At 44.3% G+C, this 22,594-nt stretch overlaps 2 protein-coding genes across 4 annotated transcripts; one reads left to right on the forward strand and one right to left on the reverse strand.

Moving 5' to 3' along the window:
- Window positions 1–345: 345 nt before the first annotated feature.
- On the forward strand, window positions 346–11,367 carry tbrg1 (transforming growth factor beta regulator 1). 3 transcript variants are annotated; one of them, XM_035385927.1, is made up of 15 exons: window positions 346–483; window positions 2,010–2,179; window positions 2,456–2,513; window positions 2,639–2,721; window positions 4,064–4,100; window positions 4,837–4,899; window positions 5,414–5,650; window positions 6,057–6,127; window positions 6,763–6,998; window positions 7,433–7,572; window positions 7,802–7,948; window positions 8,477–8,574; window positions 8,889–8,999; window positions 9,934–10,082; window positions 10,360–11,367. In XM_035385927.1, exons 2-15 carry the CDS (start codon window positions 2,052–2,054, stop codon window positions 10,461–10,463), a joined length of 1,662 nt encoding a protein of 553 aa, XP_035241818.1. In that variant the 5' UTR covers window positions 346–483; window positions 2,010–2,051; the 3' UTR covers window positions 10,464–11,367. The 3 variants fall into 3 exon arrangements, with proteins under 3 accessions (XP_035241818.1, XP_035241816.1, XP_035241817.1); XM_035385925.1 differs by having other exon boundaries at window positions 358–637; XM_035385926.1 differs by lacking the exon at window positions 4,837–4,899 and having other exon boundaries at window positions 358–637.
- Window positions 11,368–13,375: 2,008 nt separating this feature from the next.
- LOC118210429 (sialate O-acetylesterase-like) lies at window positions 13,376–22,161 on the reverse strand. The gene is made up of 10 exons (XM_035386616.1): window positions 22,035–22,161; window positions 20,951–21,112; window positions 20,290–20,444; window positions 19,608–19,746; window positions 18,147–18,324; window positions 16,730–16,857; window positions 16,129–16,262; window positions 15,476–15,630; window positions 14,812–14,998; window positions 13,376–14,716 (listed from the first exon to the last, which is right to left on the reverse strand). The coding sequence occupies exons 1-10, from the start codon at window positions 22,090–22,092 to the stop codon at window positions 14,483–14,485; spliced, it is 1,530 nt and encodes a 509-aa protein (XP_035242507.1). The 5' UTR covers window positions 22,093–22,161; the 3' UTR covers window positions 13,376–14,482.
- Between the last annotated feature and the right edge of the window lie 433 nt (window positions 22,162–22,594).

Below are 22,594 nucleotides of genomic sequence, written 5' to 3' on the forward strand. Positions count from 1 at the left end.
TTGGTGGCTTATTTGAGTTTGGGTAAATCTATTCTATTTGTTTATTTTCTTTCTTTGAGTAGGATATGGTGTTGTTTTGGGGATAGTTTATTTATTATATGTGATGATTATTATTAATATTATAATATATTAATTTGTATTTTTATATATTTTTCTTACTTCAGTGTATTATCATTATTATTATTATTATTATTATGTATTTTTGGGGGGAGCAGTCACAGCTGTCTTTGGGTCACACTTCAGCCCAGTAGGTGACGGTAATGCACCAGTCTTGGCTTTACAGACGCCACAACTGCAAAGAAAAATAAGAAGTAGTAGGACTCACGAGTGTCCACTAGGTGGCGCGGTACACATTGTACGACATTTAAACGTCTTAAATCCGAAGAAGAAGAGGAGTGCTCCTGAAAAGCGGTCGGATTCAGAACATGTTTATTTCAATATTTACGAAAATTATAAAGAGAAGTGAAAATCAAACAGATAAAAGTGAGTCACAGAAAATGCTGTTTTGCTAGTACGTTTTTCAGCCTTTTCCTTGCTGCAGTGGTTGAACAATGCAATGGATACAGGCGAAGAGCTTCAGGAATCACCAATGATTCACGGAAAAGAGCAACCGAGGCCTCGAATTGACAGAAGTGCGGTACGATCAATGGTTTATTAAGCATAACTAAAACTTATGGCTAACACTATTTGCTATCCTCCAATTAGTGTTACCGAACTGTGAGTTATGTACATGCATGCAGATAACTATCTTACTTGGCTAGCTAGCTAACTAGCGTCAACAAAACACTAACAGTGCTTGCATGCTAACAACGTTAATGTTGTTTCACGTCAGTCTATTACTAATTGTTGTATTTAGCGGACCTCTGGCATTGGGCACTGTGGTTTATCTAACTAAGCTACCAATGGTAGCGATCGATAAATCACAGTCTTGCAGGTTTTGTGCAAGTTTGTGCTAGCTACAGCACGACGCTGAAATTTGCTCCCAATTCGAATTTCCCGGTGTTCTGTCGGTTTGTCCCACGTTGTAAAAATGTCCTACGGGTAGCGCACATTTCTGGTCGAAAAATCTTAACGCAAGTAAATTGTGAAACTGTAGTAGACAAATTGGTTGGTAGGTCGGCCTATTTGTAATGCTTCTAAGCTGAATTACATTGTTGTTTTCGTTAAGTCTACAGCCTCGGTCTCGAAAGGGGCCTGGCCTGGGGTTCCCAGTCCCCGAGACTTCGTAGCCAAATGTTTTCCTTTCCTATATCCTTGTTTCGCTCATCATCAGAAAATGCTACGAACATAAAACTGCAGGTAGCATATTTTGATTGTATAAATAAGCTCATTTGAAGATGCTACCAACATAAACCTATACAGTCTTTAAATAGGAAGAAAGAACAACTTATGTCAAACGACATGTAGTCACGTAAGTGACATTTATCATTTATTTAGCTCGTCGGTTATATTGGGGACAACAACAGTTGGTCATTTGGTTGACACGAGTCATCACCGCTACGCAAACAGTGATATTTCACCTAAATGGTGTCAGGTACAACATGACCTCGTATTTCATAAACAAGTGTGAGAAGGCCTTTCAGTTTTGGATAGAAACTCCAATCCAGAATTTCCCTTTTTACAATTGGTCTGTATTGGGTTACATAGAAAGTTTGGAGTGGGATTATTTGAAAACGCTACTGTAATATTTCACCCAAATCAGGTCAGTGCTACTTCAGGACCTCTTCTGTCATAATCATCTGTCAAAAGTTTGAGGCCTATACATTTCGGGGTGAAATTGCAATCCAATATATTTTCAATATGCTTATATTACTGTATTGATTGATGTAAACAGTTTAGAGTGTTATTAGAAAATGGTGCAGTAATATTTCACCCACACCATTTCAGATGTACATTAGTTCCTGTTCTCAGATACACACGTGATACAATGTTAAAACAATTTGATTTTGGGGAGAAAAAGAATTGCATATGACCTACTCGCAATGTGAGTGTCTGGTGTGTTGCCGCAGCCGTCCAGCAGCAGCCAGACCCCTGGCACGCCCCTTTCTCCGATGGATCCCATGAACACGCTCTCGAACTTCGAATCAGAGATGGAACCTGATGGCCAGGGCAGTTACTCGCTGTTCCCCGCCTTGGATAACATGGCCAGCTTGTCTGGCACGTCAGAAACTCTGGAGGCGTAAGTTACAGGCCTTTACCGAGATGTGGGAATATGCGTAAAAATACGCACTTTTACCCATAGTGCACCTGAGGGAAAAATCAGCATTGATCTTGGTGAATACCTGCTGTTATTTGTGTTTCACAACCTACAATACATCCCTTAGAAGTGAGTTTTTCTTTTAAATTTACAAAACATTCAGGGAATAATAATATTAATTGATAAGTAACGTGTAGGCTATATGTATTGACACATGAATTATCTATGAAGAACTGTTTCTTTCTGTCCACCTTTTAGTGAACCACCAAGTGATGTGTCAGACAAACCCAACCTTACATGGCTGGATGCTGCTCAGGTACAGTGATGCTGTTTCGCTTTGTTAACTTTGCAGATTACCTGGCTTAATATTGTAGAATGCTGCTGCATGTTGAATGTTCCTCCTCACCTAGGAAATCACATTTGTTCTTGAATCTTTTACAGATTGTTCTGGAAGAAGCCGGGCGACCCATGCACATAAAAGAAATAAAGCAGAGGATAATTGACAAAGGGCTGGTGCAGTCAAAGTATGGATGTCTATTCTTGAGCTCATTAATATACACAATAAGTGACCACTTTATTAGGTGCTCCTATGTAGTACTGGGTAGGACCCCCAGAACAGCCTGAATTCTTTGCAGCATTGGATTAAACAAGGTGTTATAAACGTTGCTTAGAGATTTTCGTCCATGCTGATTCTCTAGTATCGCACAGATCCTGCAGATTTTTCAGGCGCACATTCATGCTGTGAACTTTCACCTCATCCCAGAGGTGCTCTGTTGGATTGAGATCTGGCGACTGTGCAGGCCTTTGGTGTCTACTGAAGTCACTGTCATGTTCGTGGCACCAGCTTGCGATGACACACGCATTCTGACATGGTGCATTGAAAGTATTCATTTGAAAAAGGGTAGACTGTGGCCATAAAGGGAAGCACACGGTCAGCCACAGTACTTAGGTATGCTGTGGCATTCAAATGATGCTCTGTTGGTATTAAGGGTCCTAATGTGTGCCAAGAAGGCATTCCCCACACCATTACTCTACCACCACCAGCCTGCAGTTTTGACAGGAGGCAGGTTGGATTAATGGATTCCTTCTGTTTATGCCAAATTTTGACCCTACCCTCTGCATGTCACAGCAGAAGTTGATATTGGTCAGACTAGGCGGAATTTTTCCCCCATATTCAGTCGTGCAGTTTTGGTGTTCACGTTCCCACTGCAGCCTGACGTTCCTGTTCTTAGCGGACAGGAGTGGAACCCAGCGTGGTCCTCTGCGTAGCCCATCTTCAGGGTTCCACATGCTGTGTGTTCAGAGTTGCCCTTCTGTTGGCTTCAGCGAGTCTGCCCATTCTTCTCTGATCTCTCTCTCCTACGGAACTGCTGCTCACTGGATTTTATATATCATTGAACTCTCGGGACTGTTATACGGTAAAACCCCAGGGCAGGGCAGCTGGTTCTGAGATGCTGGAACCGCCACGTCTGGTGCCGACAGTCATACCCCAGTCAAAATCATCTAGCCTATTCTTACATTTGGTTGAATAACAACTAAACCTCTTCACCTTGTCTGCGGGCTCTATGCATTGAGTTGCAGCTGCATGATTCACCGTGTGGAGGAGCAGGGTATTTGCATCAACAAGCAGGTGTACCTAATAAAATGGCCACTGAGTGTGTATTGAATAGGCTGTGTCTTAAACAGCCTTGAATTGCTAGTCCATTTTAGACCCCGTTTGAAACAATTACAGACTGGAATTAATTTTCTTTTTAATTTGAAATGGGCAATATTTTATTTTGACACTACTGAACTACCCCAAAGTACGTATTTAAAATGTCTTTATTTTTGTCATAAAAATCTTTACCCTCCCTGTTTATTCTGCAGTGCAAAGTCAAGTCTAGAAGCTGTGATGTACCGTGAGGTAAGACATGCGGAACCATGCGTGAGTGGTTCTAGCAAGAACATGAGCTGACTACATGAAGTGTTTTGCAGTTGTCTTTTACAGTGAAATCTACAGCATATTTCCATGCTTAGAGAATAAATAGTAGTTGTGGTAATACCCTCAATACAGTAGCTTTCATATTCTTTCACAGTATGTTGAACATAGCTTTGAATTCTGCCAAGAAGTACAATTGCATACAATACTTTCTTGTATTGTTTGGTGACATCAACCTTTTGAAAAAATGTAAGCATGTACATTTGACTTGCTTGTTGAAACATTTGCGTTTGCGCATTTTTTTCCTTCATTTTCATTTAAGTTTACTTTCTTTTTCATTTAATTAGCTTTTGTGAGGTAAGGAGTTATTAGAGCAGGAGAGAGGATTTCTGTATTAGAGTAAGTTGGCTGTTCATTCAGTAATGGTGTTAGTGCTGCAGCCAGTCATTAGTGGAAGTCTAATATTTTGTTTGGCTTACAGGTATTACAAGTTAGGCTAAAGTTTTATCTAATGACATAATTTACTTACGAAAGTCTTTGTTTTTGTATACTAAGCAGGAGCCACTTGAGGTGTGGTTGCCATAACTTAATTACAGTCAAAAAGCTTTATCATGAATTTCCTTTTAATGGTTCAATCAGAGAATGCTTGAAGAAAAAAAAAAAAAAAGATTAGGGAATAAGGTGAAATGTTCGGCCGTGCTGGCTGGTAACTGTGTTACAGACTCAGAAAGGAAGCAAGCGCTTCAAGAGGATTGAGAACAGAAATGGCGTCTTTGCGCTGTTGGTAAGTCGCCATTGCGAGGGATGGTGGGACTGGAAAAAATTTAACAGAATGACCATGAAGTATAATGACAGAGGACTTTGGATTAGAACGATAACAAATAAAACCTCTGAAGATTTTACATGAAACGACTTGCGTAGTGTTTGGGGGAGGTTGACCTTCTATTCTGAGGAGACTAAAGTTGCTGGGGGCTAATACGATCTGGTCATGTGACTAAAGCAGGTTTCCTCAGAGAAATTTTTACATTATTTAATTTATCTTATGTTTGTTTCAGTCATGTTGATCCCATTATGTTACTTGTTTTTGTTTACCAGTTCAGCCTTTTATTAGCTTTATTTATTTCGGCCTGTCTTGCCTGTAGCATCTACATGTGCATCATTCGATTGGTCTTTCTTCGCATGCTCACGTACGAGTGATATTCCCGTGGTCTGTGATTGGCTGGCGATGGATGTGTCTATGAACATGGCGTTTCGTGACTGGCTTTGCCTCCGCTTGCCCCCCGCCCCCGCACGCGCAGACCGACGAGGAGCGGCAGCAGGCGCTGCGGGGCTTCGTGGCCCCGCCCTTCCTGGGCTCCCCCGGCCGGACGGCCTTCTCCAGCTCCAGCTCCGGGACGTCTCTGCCCCCCTTCCCCTCCCCGCCCGGCCTGTCCGAGCCCCGGCCCAAATCCAGGAAGGCCCTGCGCAAGAACCAGAAGGAGAAGTACCGCCTGAAGTACCTGCGGCTGCGCAAGGCCGCGCGGGCCATGATATTCGTGAGTGTCGCGTTTTTTACCCTCCCCGACAGTACCGCCCTCTTTGACTTGCGTTTCAGTTCCGTCTTTATTTTTTAAAGGAGAGCGAACTATCTGCCCTCCTCACCTGCTCTCTCACTTCTTTGAAGCGGGGAGAGCATCTGAAATGAGCGCATTGCTTGAATCTGTGAAATTCTTGTTTTCATCCTGTGAAATGCCAGCGTGCCTGGAATGGTGTGGGTTCTCCCGCTCCCACTCCGGAACGCTCAATGTCGAGTATTGCACTACTTAAATGAAAGCGTACTAAATCACCCCGGGTGTGAGATTTTGTTCGATATTAGCGTTGAAGTATCTTGTGAATTGCGCGATTATCTTGTGTAAGAGAACCCACTCGTTGCCCTGATTTGTGCAACCTTTGACCCCCCAGGAGAACGCCGCCCTCTGCGACGAGGTGGCCCACCTGGAGGAGAAGTTTGTCCGGGCCAAGGAAGAGCGCAGGTGGGTGGTCCTCCTCAGCCAGTAGGGCTTAGCAAACTGTATTAGAGGCTGCAGGTTCAAGTCCAGGTAGGGCCACTGCTGTTGTGCCCCTTGAGCATGGTGCTTAACCTGAATTGCTTCAGTAAAATGTCCAGTGCATTAATGGATGCTGTGTAATATGTTATTTGCTGAATTATGTAATGCATGTGATATGCTTGCCAGGCACTCAAAAAGATGCAGTTTCAATCAGTTTTAGCTGAAGCTTACCTGAATGGTTTCTACAAAGATTATTATCTTTCTCCACTATACTTTCAGCTTACCTGTGTAACTGTTCAACTTAAGGTAATCAGACCTTTGCTGCAACGCGCCGGTATATTCAGTGTAAGTCTTCAGTTCGTTTCAGCTGATTTACCACAGAAGCAAGGATGAACAGAACATTACTTGGGCCAGATAATAATTTAAGGAAATGGAAAGAAATAACTGCCAGATGTTCTAGCATTACCCATAGGTGAATTAAAGCTCTGAAAAAGATATCCTAAAGATTCTAGATGCTCTGATGTATTGATATCCCTTTGTAGCATACGTCCAGCCTCCCGTAGTCTACCTATTTGCTCCGCTCTAAAGGGTCTTGCTGAGAGTGCCGTGTTTTCTGGCAGGTTCCTGTTGAAAACCCTGCTGCAGTACCAGTCCCTGTCAGAGGGGGAGCTGCTCTCGGCCTCCGGCGCCAGCGCCCACGCCACCACAGCCTACGCCTCCGGCTCTGCCGGGGGGCCGTCTCTCCTCGCCGCCGGCCACGCCCTGGGCCCCTCCGTCTCCGGGGGCGACGACGGCCTCCCCAAGAAGCCCAAGAAAGAAAGGAAGGAACGAGGGAGGGAGAACGGAAAAGAGGAGGGTGAGTAGAGCCTCAGGGACAAGCGAGCACGTAACCAGTTGGTTGTAGGTTCACATCTTGAGTGGACGGTACCGCGTCCTTGTTGAATTCCGCAAATAGCCTTCTGTTAAATAAGAACGGGAAAAGAACTGGGTTATACAAGTGTCTGCCAAACAAGCAGTGTAACTCTCTTGAGATTAGTCTGGGAGGACTACTTCTCTTTGCTGTTCTCCGGTTTCTCATGAGAGGGAAAGATATCGAATGGAGGTTGCCAGTTCAGAAACTTTTTTCTTGACTGTATATGGTTTCCTGTGCAAATATGGTTTCCTGTGCAAATTAGACGAGTGAGTAAGATGTGTGTGCAGTAAACACGGAAGGCGTGTAATGGGTGAGTATGACCTGTGTGTAACAGAAGAGTGAAACCTGTTGCTCATTGCCGCCCCCCTCCCCTGCAGTGCTAAAGAAGGTGTCTAAGAAGAGGAAGGTGATGGACGGGGGGGCCCGGCGGCTCGTGCAGCCCATCCCCCTGGACTCCTCGGGACGTCCCGTCTTCCCCATCGTCCTGGGGGGCCTGACCGTGTACAGCCTGGGGGAGGTTTGTGTCCCGCCGTTTGTAAGGGGGGTTTTTGACGGGAGGAAGCGCTTTCAGAAGCTCTTTGATACAGCATTCGTGATTGGAGGAAGTGCTCTCAGGCTGTTTGAAACAGCATTTGTGATTGGAGGCAGTGCTCTCAGAAGCTCTTTGAAACAGCATGGCGCCTGGTTTCCACGGTGATCGCCGACGGGCGCTAACCCTGGCCGGCGGACCGCGTCTCTCTCCCCAGATCATCACGGACCGGGCGCGCTTCCACGACGAGAGCGCCATCTACCCGGCGGGCTTCTGCAGCACGCGCGTGTTCGCCAGCACCAAGAACCCTGAGCTGCAGTGCCTGTACACCTGCCAGATCAAGGACGGCGGCGCGGGGCCACAGGTGCGCACACGCGCGTGACACGCGCACGCCTGACACTCTAACGCGCGTGCGTTAACATGCGCCGCGTTTCAGATTTCACCCGCACCGAAGTGTTTCAAAGAGGCAATTAACCTGGGTCACACGTACGCACGATCGCATGTCCTTCATCTTCAGATAAATGCAAGTGAATGATTTGTATTACAGGGGGAGGGGGAGAAAGAGTGGGAAGGAAGAAGAAAGGAAGAGAGAGGAAGGGAGAGAGTGAGAGAGAGAGAGAGGAAGAGAGAGAGAGAAGGGAGGGAGGGAAGGAGGGGAGGGACAGACGGACGGATGGAGGGAGGGAGGGAGGGAGGGAGGGAGAGAGGGAGAGAGAGACAGAGAGAGAGAGAGAGAGAGAACTTGCCTTCTGTGTGGGATTATACTGCTTTGTGATCGACCCCAGTAATCTCCTGAAAATGAAGACATCTCACAGGAAGTGAGTTCAGTCAAACTTCTGCGTGACAGGAGGCGGTTTGTGTTGTTGTCATGGAAACCCTGTGCTCCTTGCAGTTCGAGATCGTCCCGGAAGAGGACCCCCAGAACGCCATAGTCGCCGGCTCAGCCCTCACTTGCCATGGCAACCTGCTGAAAGCTATCGCAGGGATGAGGTAGGCGGGCATCGCTCCCCTAACTACGCTCGTCTGTCGACTCTTAGACACTCCCAAACCTTTTCAGTGCGTGCCCCATTTCAGGTACAGAAAAGGTTTTTATTCACATTGCGTCCCTCGCCGTTATATTTTAAGCCACTCCAGTGACCTGAAAGGCTGTTGGCTCCTGATTGGCCTCTGCTGTTGCCGTGTTGAGCGTGGTACCTTAGTTTCTCCAGTAAAAAAAAACAAAGTGTATGCTAACCGTTCCCTCTGCTGCTGTTTGTTCTGTTGTAAAACAGACCTTCTGACCGCCCCCCTCCCTCCCTCCCCAGGGGTAAACCTCTGGGCTCAGTGGTGCCGTCCGGGGCGGATTTCTTCGGGTACTCCCATCCCACCATCCAGAATCTGATCCAGAGCTGCCCGGGCGCCAGGAAGTGCGGGAAGTAAGCGCCGCCTCCTTTCCGTCTCCGTTTGATTGTGTGCGCTTATTTATCAGACCTGGGACAAATACGGATTCGTTCTGGATTCAAATGCTTTTCTGTGCTCTGTTGATCTTGCCTGGTCTGATTGAGCTTGCCAATATGACCAGAAGGCGGGGTTTGCACTTTTTAAAGAGTATTTAATTCGTTACACTAAAACAAGATTAGTAAAGCGTAGAAAATATTTTAATCCCAAACAATTATATGTATTTGACCCATTTCTGTTATTTATGTCAGCATATATTATATGCTGTTAAAAGCTTTGCATCTTACCCAGTGTAGCCACAGGCTAGCATTTGCATCATAAAGCACTGACTGTGGCGTGAGGATAAGTCTGGGTCTTCTAGTCTCTACTCCAGGTCTGCATTCACCACCTGTCCACAATGGACGATGCTGTAATCTGGTCAAGAAGTAATGCATGACCAGTCACAGTCCCAAAAAAAAAAAAGACAGAAAGCAAACATGCTTTTTATCTGTTTATGGTACAAAAGTGTCCCGGTTGTCGTCTCAAGGGATGTCAAATTGAGTTGGTGGCTGGTTTTGAACAAACAAGAGGCAAACTGCAGTTGGTGCAGGAGCTCTGTCTAAAAGGCAGCGTGGCTCATAGTGAAACAGGCATGGCTGCATCAGTCCCAGTTGCATGTCTCATTGAATATCTATATGAAGAACCGAAAGGCTGTTACCAGCAATCGCCAATAATTGCGGTAGTGCCCTTTATAATGGAGTGTTTGCGTCTGCATGTCCTTCAGTGTATTTAACCTGTCGCTTGTGCATCAGAAACTGCTTGCATTTTAGGGCGCCCACTAGGACTGTGATGAGGAGGATTATGATGAATATCGTGTTTATAGCACTTGCCTCACAGCGCTTCTGTTCCATCTCTCCCTCCCCTCACGCCCAGTTACCGGTGGGTGCGTTTCGAGGTGTGTCGCCCCGGCGACGGGCGCCTCCCGCACAGCCTGTCGGAGGACGACGCCTCCATCAACTTCGAGGCGTTCCAGCGGCAGCAGGGCTACGACAACGCGGTGGCTCCGGAGCTGGGCGTGGCAGGTGCGCATTTCAACATCGTGCCGCGCAGCCAATTAGGTCACGGCTAGCGTTTGCCCGTGTGCCAAGTATTAAACCAGTATAAATCTTCAGAGTATAAGGTTTGTTAAGCCAAGGTGCAGTTTTTGTTCACCTAGATGCAGCAGATTAAAGCAAGGAGAGAGAGCAGAGGGCCCGTTATTTTAACCCAAGGCCAGGCCTGCTGTGGGTTGGCTATGCTACTGTTTGGGCGGGAGTGTGAATGTATCCAAACCACATCCTTTTTTTTGGGTTCCTCCAGGACGGCCCGCACAGACGCCCGTCTCCTCGCACCCGAGACTCCTCGGCTCTCCCACCCTGCAGCCTTCCTCCTCCTCCTCTTCATCACACTTCACCAGCTCCTGAGCCCCCCGGAGGAGACACTTGAGGCCCTCCCCCCACCCCCCCTCCCCCCCGTCCGCCAATCATGTGGACGTAATTGCTGGCGGAGGACACACTGCTTGCTCATGAATGTAAACGACATTATACACAAACAAAAACTTTTTAACCACAGAATCATGGCTGTTTACTGTAATAACTGCCTGACTGTTTCTTCAGACAGTGAATGCGTTTAATCAAGGACACGCCCTTGAGCTGCAGTGCCCCAAAATGGATAGACAGGCTGGCAATTGATTATAGTGCCATCTCCTGGTCTGTGTGTGTATAGCCACTTCACCTGGACATATCCTGTGCATTTCAGGACAGCCCTGTAGTTCAGAATTTACATCATGAAAATTAAATAAACTTTGTCTTGTAACTCATTTCATTAAAGCCCTCTGTTCATGAATGTGAATGAAACTGAGATTTTCTAACAATATTAACATAAAGTACATATTGAAAGGCTTTAAGATTTACCCATTAAGTTGAACTGGCTTGTGGGCTTATTCACATTCATTCTATTTTTTTTTTTACAGTGAAATTTTCAATAAATCTCACGATGTATCGTTAGAAAGTGTTAAAACTCACGGTTCTATCTCTATAAACTATTTTACAATGCCAATGTTTTGCCGACAATAGTTCCATGTTTTGTAACGTGGAGTGCCAAAACAAGTTTGGGAGGTCCTAATTTTAATGTGTTTTGGAACAGACAACATGAATTACGGTAAAGCTGGTATCCTTATCAGGGCAAGAATCCAGCGAACAAAGTCCACAGTGATTTTTATTCCCAGAAATGTGCTCATTTGAAGAAACATTGATAGAATGTCCATTGTCCTTTGTTGAATTATTGTTGTCCGTTTTGCTGTTGCATACACCATGAAAGTATTGTGTACATGCAAATGTTATTATCTCTGGTTTGTATAGACTCTCTGAAACAAGATGAGCCCGCCTACAAGCTTCTCTGATGAGTACTGGCCCAGCAGTCCCTCAGTATAGCCAATGACTCTCTGTGTGCCAGCAACAATTTGACCTGAACAGTATAATTCTGTCCAGTAGACAGTCAGCTAATGGCATGCTATTATAGTGACAACTAAGAAGAATTTTGGCCAATAAAATTATGTTTCTAATGGTGTATAGTTTGTTAGGCTCATATAAAAGGACACACATTGTTTCTCCTGCAAGTTATTTAATCAATCAATCATCCTGTATTTATATAGCACATTTAATACACCTTGGTGCAACACAAAATGCTTCACAACTAACTAACAGATAAATGAAGAACATAAAAGGCATTAAATAGTATTAAAAGAAATACTATTCAACAAAAAGTAGAAGTTAATTCATTTAATTAAAGTAAGATATTAAAACAGGACGAGTAAGAATTAATGCAAAAGCAATGCTGAAAAAATATGTCTTGAGTTCCTTTTTAAAACCATCCAAGGCTCTTGTCATGGTTAATAATTTCAAAACAATCTAAGAAGACTGCGAAGGAGGAATAGGGGGCTCAATTACATCAAACTCATTGGTAGGGATTTTTATACCAGAATGAACATTTTAAACATTGCCTTTGGAAAAGAAGCAAATTCTGCACGTTTTGATATTGAGAAAACCTCCTCTTGTGGACACGGGAAAGCTTGAGACGGTGGTTGGTAGTGGAGAAGATCTTTCTGGGCTTATTTAAATTATCCGTTATAATTTTTGTTATTTTAAAATAATTTTAGAAAAATAGTGCTGTTTGGCAGTCAGTTTGTCTCTAAATATGTCATCACACACCTGCGATTTATTTTTCCTCCATCTCCACTCTGCCCTACAACAACATTGCTTAAGCTGCAGGATATTTTAGTTCCTCCATGGTGGTGCCTGTTTTGAGAAAATCTTTTTTTACCATAGCGGGAACTACAGAGTCAATACTAGTTTTCAGTTAAGAGTTGAAATGATTAACTAAATCCGTGCAGGGGGATGGAAAAACTGGATTTGGATGGGTGCAGAGACGAGAGATAAACTGCTGAGCTAGTGAAGGAGTAATATGGTGCTTCATAGCAGTGTGTTCTGTTTTGAGTTGTTTGCAATCAATCGTGGTATTAAAAAATAATATGCAGTAGTGGATAGATGTGGCAGTATTAACAATATGCAAATCACTTACAAGTCCTCTATAAATGACCAGATCTAAGATATGACCATGGTTTTGGGTTGGTCCTTAAACATGCTAATTAAAAGTCATTGAATTCAATAGGTCCAATAGCCTTAGAGCCAGTGTCAATATCTATATGCAAATTAAAATCTCCACTGATGACCATTCTGTCAAAGTTTGTGTAGATAATGGATTAAAGAAGTCACTGGAAGCTTGCAGTGCTTATTGCCTGCACATTATGATAGTCAACAGAGGGCTGGTACAGCATGGTACTCAAAGGTACTAAATTCTCCAAACGAGGCACTAGGCACACCCACAAGCATCTGTATCCACTCAAAACAAAATCTTTTAGGTGAGAAAAACATCCACTTCCACTGTATTTGAGCTTCTGTTACTTACTTTCAGTAATATTTAGAGTAATTCTGACTCTTTGAAAACAAACTCCCAAGGGTTACCTTTCAGAAGAGTGCAGAATTATGGCAGTAGTCAAAAGGGTTCAAGAATAGTAAACATTTTGTGTTGGGTACGTTATTTCAGGCTTGTGTTTAAAAAGGGTGCTACAGTAGAGGTTAATGTAGCATAGTGCAGAAAAGAACATTTTAACTGATCAGGTTTTGTTATTTTTGTTAAAATTTCCTTCACCACCCCTCATGTAAAATGAAAACTAGAAATGAATGTACAATTTCCCTGCTGCCTGTTCATTTTTTAGAGTGGTAACTTGCAACTGGGCATTTCAAATTGGGATATTAATTTCAAAAGAGAGCAGAAGCTTTTTACAAGTAAATTTATTTAAGGGCAAAGATCCAGACTGATGATACAAACATGACCTGCAGGTTCATCATTCTGTCCTTTGCAATTGAGAAAATCAGCACACATGCTTTGTAGTACATTTGTTTTACAAATGAGTATAAAAACCTGACAATTGACAGAGAATATTCAAGAATGTTCATTTACAGTGCAAATTGTACATTGATAAAGTGTCTTAAGTGAGGAGGTACATCACAGTAATGCTGTGCTTTGGTATGAACACATTACAAAAAAGACTTCAACTCAGGAATCTGTCCAGTGATCACCCTCCATGGTTCACTGAACTATGGCACTATAGTCACATTTCTAGAACACCAATCACCTCAGTCATCAAATAAAGTATTACTATTACTATTGAGGTAGTGATTATTATTACAGAGTGGCGGTGTAGTATAATGGGTAAGGAGCTGGTCTTCATTCGATTCCCGGGTGGGACACTACCGTTGTACCCTTGAGCAAGGTACTTAACCTGCATTGCTTCAGTATATATCCAGCTGTATAAATGGGTGCAATGCAAATGCTATAAAAAACATTGTGTAAGTCGCTCTGGATAAGAGTGTCTGCTAAATGCCTGTAATGTAATGTAATGTAGTAAATTGAGTACCAGCAGAGGGCTCCAGGTTCAAGAGGGTTTTTTCCACTCTGCCATTGGTAGACTATGACCACAGGCGTCTGCAGCAATAGGTCTGCACCCAATCCGTCTCACCAGCCTAGGGGGTAGGGTGGTTTTACACTGGCCAGGGTTTCTCTGATGATTGGCATGCTGGGTTCTCACAGCCACATGCCCGGTACCCACAGGGTACCAGCTGTCAGCAGTGAGAGATTGATGCTACCTCTCCTGCTAACTGGCAGCAGCTTTCCTGTAGCGCCGTTCAGTCTGTTGTTCGTAGAACAGTCACTGTATCACAGAGAAATACATTCGAGGAACGGACGTGTGAGACAGCGCAATTAAAGAGGCACAACTGGTGATACCAAATGGGGACCACCCCCCCCCCAAAAAAAAAAGTGAAAAAGAAAACGTAAAAAAAAGCCCTGTAGCTCATTGGCTCAGTTCTCCTGCTGCTCCGTGCTACGGCCAGCGGTTTATGGTGAAAGGGGGGGCGGGCAGCTCTTCGTCGTCGCTGTAGACCGGGCAGGCTTTGAAGTCACAGGGCCAGTCCCTCCACGCGTACCGCAGGCCTGCCACCGCGTTCTCACACGTGGCGGTGGACACCTGGACGTAGCTGTGGCCCCACTGCATTATGGGAGCCGGCAGCCATGTTGAATTGGAGTTGCAGGGATTTATTTCTTTGGTGCAGCAGATCTGGGTGGGAAACAGAAGGCAGGGAGGTGAGAAACGGGGACAGCTGAAACTTCTCTTCATGCTATGACAACGAATGCAACGTGCACAAGCTTTACCTCAAATGCAGATTTGGACGGAGCGACAGAAACTGCTTGAGTGTAGGTGACGGTGATGAGGTCTCCTTTCAGCAGGACATTGACAGGAAATGGGCCCTGGAAGGCCACGCCCTTCTCGCCGTAGACCACGGCTCGCGCCCCCAGCGTCAGCCTGTAGGCCACGTCCTGCTTGTCGCGTGGGTGGATACTGCAACACATAGGCGGTCCACTTTCAGAAGACCCATGACTGCTCTCCGAAGGAGGAAGACCCAGACAAACTGCTCTAAGGGTTTTCTACTCGTACTTTCCAGTCTGCACCAGAACGCTCACCACTGAGGTGGAGAGGGAGAGAGTTATTTTTAGCCAATTAAATCAGCGGAAGACTAGGTGGCAGTTTGAGAGAGTTAGGTTGGGTATTTAGCCAAGATACCGGGACCCCCATTGATGACTGAAAAGGAACGATATGTTGGGCACATATAATTATCACCACAGGGCCTGCATTCATAAAGATCCAAGATCACTTCTGCCTTTTAGTTCATAATGTAATTATGTAATTAGTAGCATATGCAATTATAAGGTTAGACAAGGGAAACCTGATCAGCACTTCTACTCTGAGATGCTTTATGGATACAGGCCCAGACCCGTTTCTGATACAAAGTCATGTTGAGTTCTCCCTGCGCCTTACCTGCCCCAAGGGGACTTTTCATCAGGCAAGTCCACAGCGACGGCCATGAAAGTATTCTTCATGCGGGGGTTTGGGCTGAAGCCGTAGTCTGCCGTCTGGTGCCAGCGGAGTTCTGGGAAGCTGTCGCTCTCTGCGCTCTTGTTGTACGTGCACAGCTGGGGACGAACCAGAACCGCCGCCACACCACCAACACCAATTTAACCAACAATAAGTCAGTCAATCGATTAAACCAGCCAAGCAACCAAGCAAATGCATGTTTTTGTACACTGCCATTTACAGACAAGCTATCACCCTGTGTTTTATAATCGTTCTGGCAACTAAAGTAGTTTTCAAGCCTTAGCTTATATAGATTTGAGTAAATGAGGACAGATGTTGAACAAGAGGCATGAACGGTAATGTTTCATAATTAAAAGGCGAAAACAGATTCCGTTTCTAGCATGTGGACAAGGCCGTTCCAAAGCTTGGGAACCCTAAAGCTAAATGAAAAACTTTTATTTATAGTTCATTCCTCTCTAACTGTTAGAAAATGACTTCCCTGCAATTTATACAGATGAACAGATGAGAAAAGTAAGTTCAGCGGTGATGGAAACGAGGATCCGGAATGTTCCGGCCTTGCCTGCTTGAGTACGGAGGCAAGCGAGGCTGGGGCTCACCTGTACGAATCCAAACGGGAAGTCCAGGGCGGTCTGGCCCCCGGAGCCCAGGTGGAAGGCCTCTCTCCAGTCGTCGATCATGGCGGGGAAGGAGCAGGCGTACTTGTCCAGGTGATACGCGGTGTTATCCTCACCTGGGCCGGCCAAAGCAACATATAATAACCAACATATATAACGCGCATATAATAACCAGTAGGCCTACAAGTACTTACATGGCGCTTATTATTTTTCAGGTGAAAAAAGAACTAAGAGCATAAAATTAGAATCCCTCTGATGTCACACAGTTGCATGACTGACCTTAGGCTTGCTTGCGCAATTAATTCTGTACCAAGGAGAAATTAAAAAAACAGCAACACCACAGTTCACACCAAAATGCATTTGATTTTTAAGACTTTGGTCCGTTTTCCAATTTAAGAATAAAAAAGGTTTTCTGGTTTTAGTTAATAGTTAATCAAGAACCGAATAGGTTCTGTACAGAATAGGTTCTGCTGCAGCTAACTTGTTGGATTTTGGCTGTTGTGGAGAAAAAAAAACATAGTCACAGACAGACAAAACAGAACCTTAGTTATGTACATAAAAAAAACCCTCTCGGCACCCTGACCTTGATACCAGATGGCTCCCTTGATTGTCATGTTGAGGAAGGGGTGGATCATGGCGTTCCAGAGCACAGAGTTCTCTCTCTTTGGTGACGGTCCATATTTATTTGGCAACGAGGCGATATAAAAGAATCTGCAAGACAGAGAAGATTCTTACGAGGGCATGGCTGAGCAGTGCCCGTGGAAACATCCAGATGGTGTTCATGTTGTGCTTCGTTCATCAGAAAGCAAACAGACCTGGTCTGACAGAACGGCACCTTGAGGGACAGATCGCGTTATAAACAATTAATCAACCGAAGAAACAAGTCTCGTGGTTTTGTTTACTGCCATTTACAAACACATTAGTGCTAGTATTTAGTATTCAGTATTCAGTATTTAGTACTTATTATAGCTACAGCTCAGTTCATGTAAACAGCCCTTCAATTTTCATAGGGGGGACGGGGGGTTTATGCATAGATTCAGAAGCAAATTGCCTGACCACTTTTTATTGTAAGATGCATTATCTTACGTAGGCTGTCACCCTGTGTCTGTGCATCAACAAAGCAACGGAGAGTTTAGTACTCTTTTAGTACTGGTTTCCAGAATTAAATAGGACTTTCTACGGCAATATTTGCCTTTTTTGTACAAATTATGTGATTATTTAGCAGTTTATTTGTCTCCAAAAACAGACAAATTGATTATGTAGGGGTGCATCCCTTTACTTTTCACTCCTCCACTCCTTTCTTCCACTCCCCTACTACTACTCGTCTCCTACCCAGAGGTACGTGGAGGAAAGGAGGGGAGATGCGTGGAGGAAAAGAGAACGAGGAGGTGTTAAGAAAATTGCGATGTTTGTGCATTTTTGAAGTAACCTTCGATTTGATGAAACAGCCACAATCATAATCGTTATATTTTTGCAGAGCCCACAAAAATTCCCATAGCTGGAGGAGACGAGAAGCCAAGTTTGAAGCCGCTTCGCTCGTCTCCTCCAATATTGGGTCACAGGAGGGAGGGAGGACACACAGACCGGTTTACGGGGCACAGAGGAGACGAGGTGGTAGTAGAGGAAAGGAGGATACATTTTATTGGGATGCACCCAGGTTGTTTGATGGTGGGATTGAAACATATGAAGCAGTAAGACAGCGAGTCAGTCAGTCAGTTAGTTAATCAATCAGTCAGTCGGTTAGCCAGTTCGTCGGTCAGTTGGTCAGTCAGTCAATCAGTTGGTCTATTAGTTTCCCAGTCAGTCGTCAATCAGTTGGTCTATTAGTGGATCAGTCAGTCAATCAGTTGGTCTGTTAGTTGGTCAGTCAGTCAATCAGTTGGTCTATTAGTTGGTCAGTCAGTCAGTCAGTCAATCAGTTGGCCTATTAGTTGGTCAGTCAGTCGTCAATCAGTTGGTCTATTAGTTGATCAGTCAGTCAGTCAGTCCCGTTGCATCACCTCTTGTCTTCCATTTCCAGTCCGTCCAGGCCACACTTCTGGAGCGCCCGGGTGGAGGACCAGGCCTCCACAGGGGTCCCCCCCCAGCAGGACTCCACCAGCCCCACCGGGTACCCCAGGATCTTGTACAGATAGCGCCCAAACAGCCAGCAGACTGCGGAGAAGTTGCCCACTAGGTCTACGCAAGCGAGATCAGACAAACAGCATCCTGTTATAGCCAGACGCTTGCTGTCTCCACCAGACAGGTTTGGAAACTGAATTTTCTTATCAATGTTACGTCCTCAGTATGCATACTTAGGGATAACCACTTTGTCTCAGGCACACCCAGAATGATTTCAACTAGCATTACCATCTAAATCCCTGACGTACTGTAGGCATTGAATTGTCAAATTCAGCTGGGTGATTATATAATTATGGATCATCTGCAAACGTCATACTGTACAAGCAATTAGTATAATACACCAGGTTTATATAATAATATAATTGGTATAAAACACCAGGTAGAGGAAGGAATGTGACACGGAATGTACTGTATGTCAAACACGAAAAATGTATTTTAGCAAACAGGTCCAACAGTATCCTCCTTGTACACTGCATACTAATGGAGTTAAGTTATTTCGCAGTTTGCAATGAATCCATACAGGCACGAACAACAACATAGACCAGTATTTGCAGGCAAAAAAGGTCAATGCCTGAGGTAAACAAATAGTTGGAATATTCTAGCACATAAAAAACGGAATTAAGTAGCTACTGGATGTCATGCCAGATCTGACAGATGTACTTTTGAGTGCCACCATTCCATTTGGAAAAGTTGTAACAGTAAATGCTAAATGATGTGCATTTTTATTTAATTTGAGTTAATGTTTTAGCCATTCATTTTATAAGCCTACACCACCGCAAACTTTTTGTGATTAGTCTTATTTCACAAATTTTGTGTAGGTGATGTAATTGCACTATTTATGTGTAGACCTACTTGCTTAGACCTACTACTTACATAAATAAATAAATAAATAAATAAATACCAGTAAACTACATAAAAAGCATGTCTGCAGTTGTATGCACTGTGAGCAGCACATGACGGTGTGGACCACTGCTGTCAATCATTCTCTTATCTGCACAGATATTGATAGATTACTGGGGAGGAGCAATGTAGCTGACTGACAAGAAGGATCTATCACCCTATTGCTGAGGGATGACTGGATTGCAGGTTTAAAAAAAACTGTTGTAGACACCTAAACTGGTGGCCCTATGCATACTCCATGAAGACTAGCAGTAACCGTCCATATAATGTGCAGCCTTTTAATATGTTGTGTCCTGCCTCTTTGATTTAATGAATTTAAGATGACAACACAAGGAGAGCAGTGTTAAATAAACTTGACCCAAAACACAGAGTGAAAAAACGCTGGTAAAACACTGGAAAAATAACAGAAATGTAAAGTAATACCATAGAAACACCTTTACCTGCAGAGGGGACAGACCAGGGCATCTGCACCTTGCGCAGGTCAATCAGCTCTTCTTGGCTTAGCTCTAAGGCGGCCATGAAGATCCGTACGTCCGGATATTTTGCTGCTTGAGCCTTCTCTGCTGACGCATTGAACACCTGGGAGGGTGGTGAGAGAACCGTAATGGGTTTACCTGAGTACTGGAAATACCTGTCAGACTTACAATCATAAAATGTGCCACCTCGGATCGTTTAAGCGCAGATTGTGGCCGTGATTCGAAGTTATTAGTCACAGCATTGCTCCGGAGGGAGAGATACAGTACACTGCCCTCATGAGATTACAGAGCACACACATGCTAACACACTTCCCTCCTGAGTTTACAGAGCACACACACACACACTAACAGACTGCACCCTGAGTTTACAGAGCACACACACACACACACTAACAGACTGCACCCTGAGTTTACAGAGCACACACACACACATTAACAGACTACACACCTGAGTTTACAGAGCACACACACACACACTAACACGATGCACTCCTGAGTTTACAGAGCACACTGCACACCTGAGTTCACATTGGATGCCGCAGCAATGGGATGGGCCTGTTGCTGTGACCTGGCATTCCAAATTGGGGAGATAAGGAAACATAGGAATTGAGAAAAAAAAATTGAGAAAGGCATAAAATGTTGTCACCTGAGAAAGAGGGAAGGCCATGTTGCTTTGCCCGCCACACAGCCACACGTCCCCGAACAGGAGGTCCGTCAGGGTGACCTGGGCATCTTGCTGGATAGCCGTCACGTTATAGGGGCCACCGGCTGTCTGTGGGGGCAGAGTCACCCTCCATGTCCCTGAGGAACAGGCGACACATTCAGGTCAGCTCTTTGGGGACCCCTGTTCAGGGCACCCACAACATTTTTCCTGAACTTTGCTTGAACAATAAATGCAAATATGTTACTTTTTTTCCCAATGTGAATGCAATTCTTTTCATCGGTTTTGCTAATTGTTAAACTGACCAAAACTAATTTTAAAAGACTAGTGCAGTTTATGCTTTATGTTCTGCAGAGATCATAACAAGTAAATACAGTGCAGAACACCAGAAGGGAGTGAACTGAAACTGTGAGGTTGTGGTATCTACTGTGATCTGATCTACAAAAGTGAGAGGGGAGGTGTGGGAGTAACTTGGGTAATCTTTGGTTTGGAATCACAGGTTTACAGATGCAGTTATACTTGTCTAACAGGATAACCAGGTTTTTGGAACCAAGGAGGCAATGTCCAAAATGTGCCATCTGTGGTGAAAGATGAAAGTCAGCTTCCCCTTTCACACAAAAAAAAGAGGCATCCCCAGGCTGCTCACCATTTTGCACATCCACAACTTGGCTGTGGAACTCTAGTTCTCCTACCAAAAAGACAGTGACTTTGTACTCGTTTGACCCGTATCCCCACAGCACTGCCTGTTCCGGTGCTTTCTGCAGCACCATGTGACTGCCATAATAGGAGGCGAAGCGGAGGTCTGCCCCTGAAACAGTCAAACAAAATTTAAAAGCATTATTTAAAAACACAAGCTGTCAAGCAACCAACAGCTATCAAACAAACTTTTTTTTCGCTATAAAGGAAGAGCACAACACACAATGGCGTCTTAATTTCATGGCAGGAACTTTTAGAATAAGGGTCCCCACCTCTGGTGCTGGTGAGCAACAGGATAGGCTGGTCTAGTTTTCACTTTCAGATAATCGCCAGTTCAGAGTACAGATTCAGGTTGTTAGAGAACGGAGTAATCAACTGCTTTATTGGGTTAAAAAAGTGCGGACTACCACCAACAGCAATCCATGTGACACTGGTATACTGTTACAACAATACAAGCTGACACAATAAAAAAAAAACTTTGTGTTCAAAATCAGGAGAATGCAATGCCGCTAGAGAAGTACCGGCTTCGTTGAAAGGTGTTGCCTGCATCTGAATTCATTCTGTGGGATTCAAAGACGTTCTTTTCTCCTCTTTTATAGAAAGAAAGAAATAAAAGCAAGGAACTGGCGTTGATAGCAATAGAGCCTTCCTGTATTCCCACTGGACAGAATTTTCTGAACTGAAGAGCGCAGCAACATCTTTGATCACAGAAACAGTGACACACAAGTTACCTCGACGCAGAATTTATGGCGTTTACTCGCTGGCCCTAAAGTTCTACATACCAAATGGATTCAATTACATCGTGCAGACGTCGCGGCGACCATGTGTGCTTACTGGGGTGTAGCTGACAGGAATGCAGTATTTTTATAATCATATTTAAAACCCCTCACCCAAAACCAACATCGACACCTTGCAACATTTAAAAGTAATATGTTATTTAAACCGGCCTTATGCTGCTCTCTCTAAATCATGTTGAAATGGTGAACAGCACAGTAGACTATCCCTATAAATTTCACAAAATACAAAATACTTACGGACAGCATTCAAGACATAAACTGCGCAGAGTAGACTGAAAACATTTAGCTGACACATTGTTACGCCTGTACTTGTATCAAATCAGGAAGTAGCAAATCAGCAGCCTATTTCAAGCTGGAGATCACGTGGCTGCCTTGACAGCTTGTCGCCTGAAAACACTACAATGACATCAGACAATAGCCTACATAGCTACGAGGCGCTAGCCTATATGTCGGGGAACTAGACAATTCCTGCAGAAATTGTGAAGTGTGGTTGCCGCCAATGCAAAGTCGACTTTGTGCTGAACAGAGCTTTATAAATTATGGGTACATTACTCTTACAAAGTATTCAGTAGCTATTACTTTACTGTCCCGCAAATGTCCCGCAAAATCGGCATGCTGTCCTGCATTTGGATCATATGGATTTGGTCACCCTAATCACTGATCATGATAGCCATAATTCAATAATAAAACTAAAACTAGAGAAAAAAACTGAACGTGTTCATCTGATTATTATGTGGGTGCCAGACTTCAGGTTGCTAAACCTTGCAGGCTTCATGTTTGCATAGCTTAGTCGGGAC

This window comes from Anguilla anguilla, chromosome 12, assembly GCF_013347855.1.
Source record: "Anguilla anguilla isolate fAngAng1 chromosome 12, fAngAng1.pri, whole genome shotgun sequence".
NCBI classification, from domain to species: Eukaryota; Metazoa; Chordata; class Actinopteri; order Anguilliformes; family Anguillidae; genus Anguilla; species Anguilla anguilla.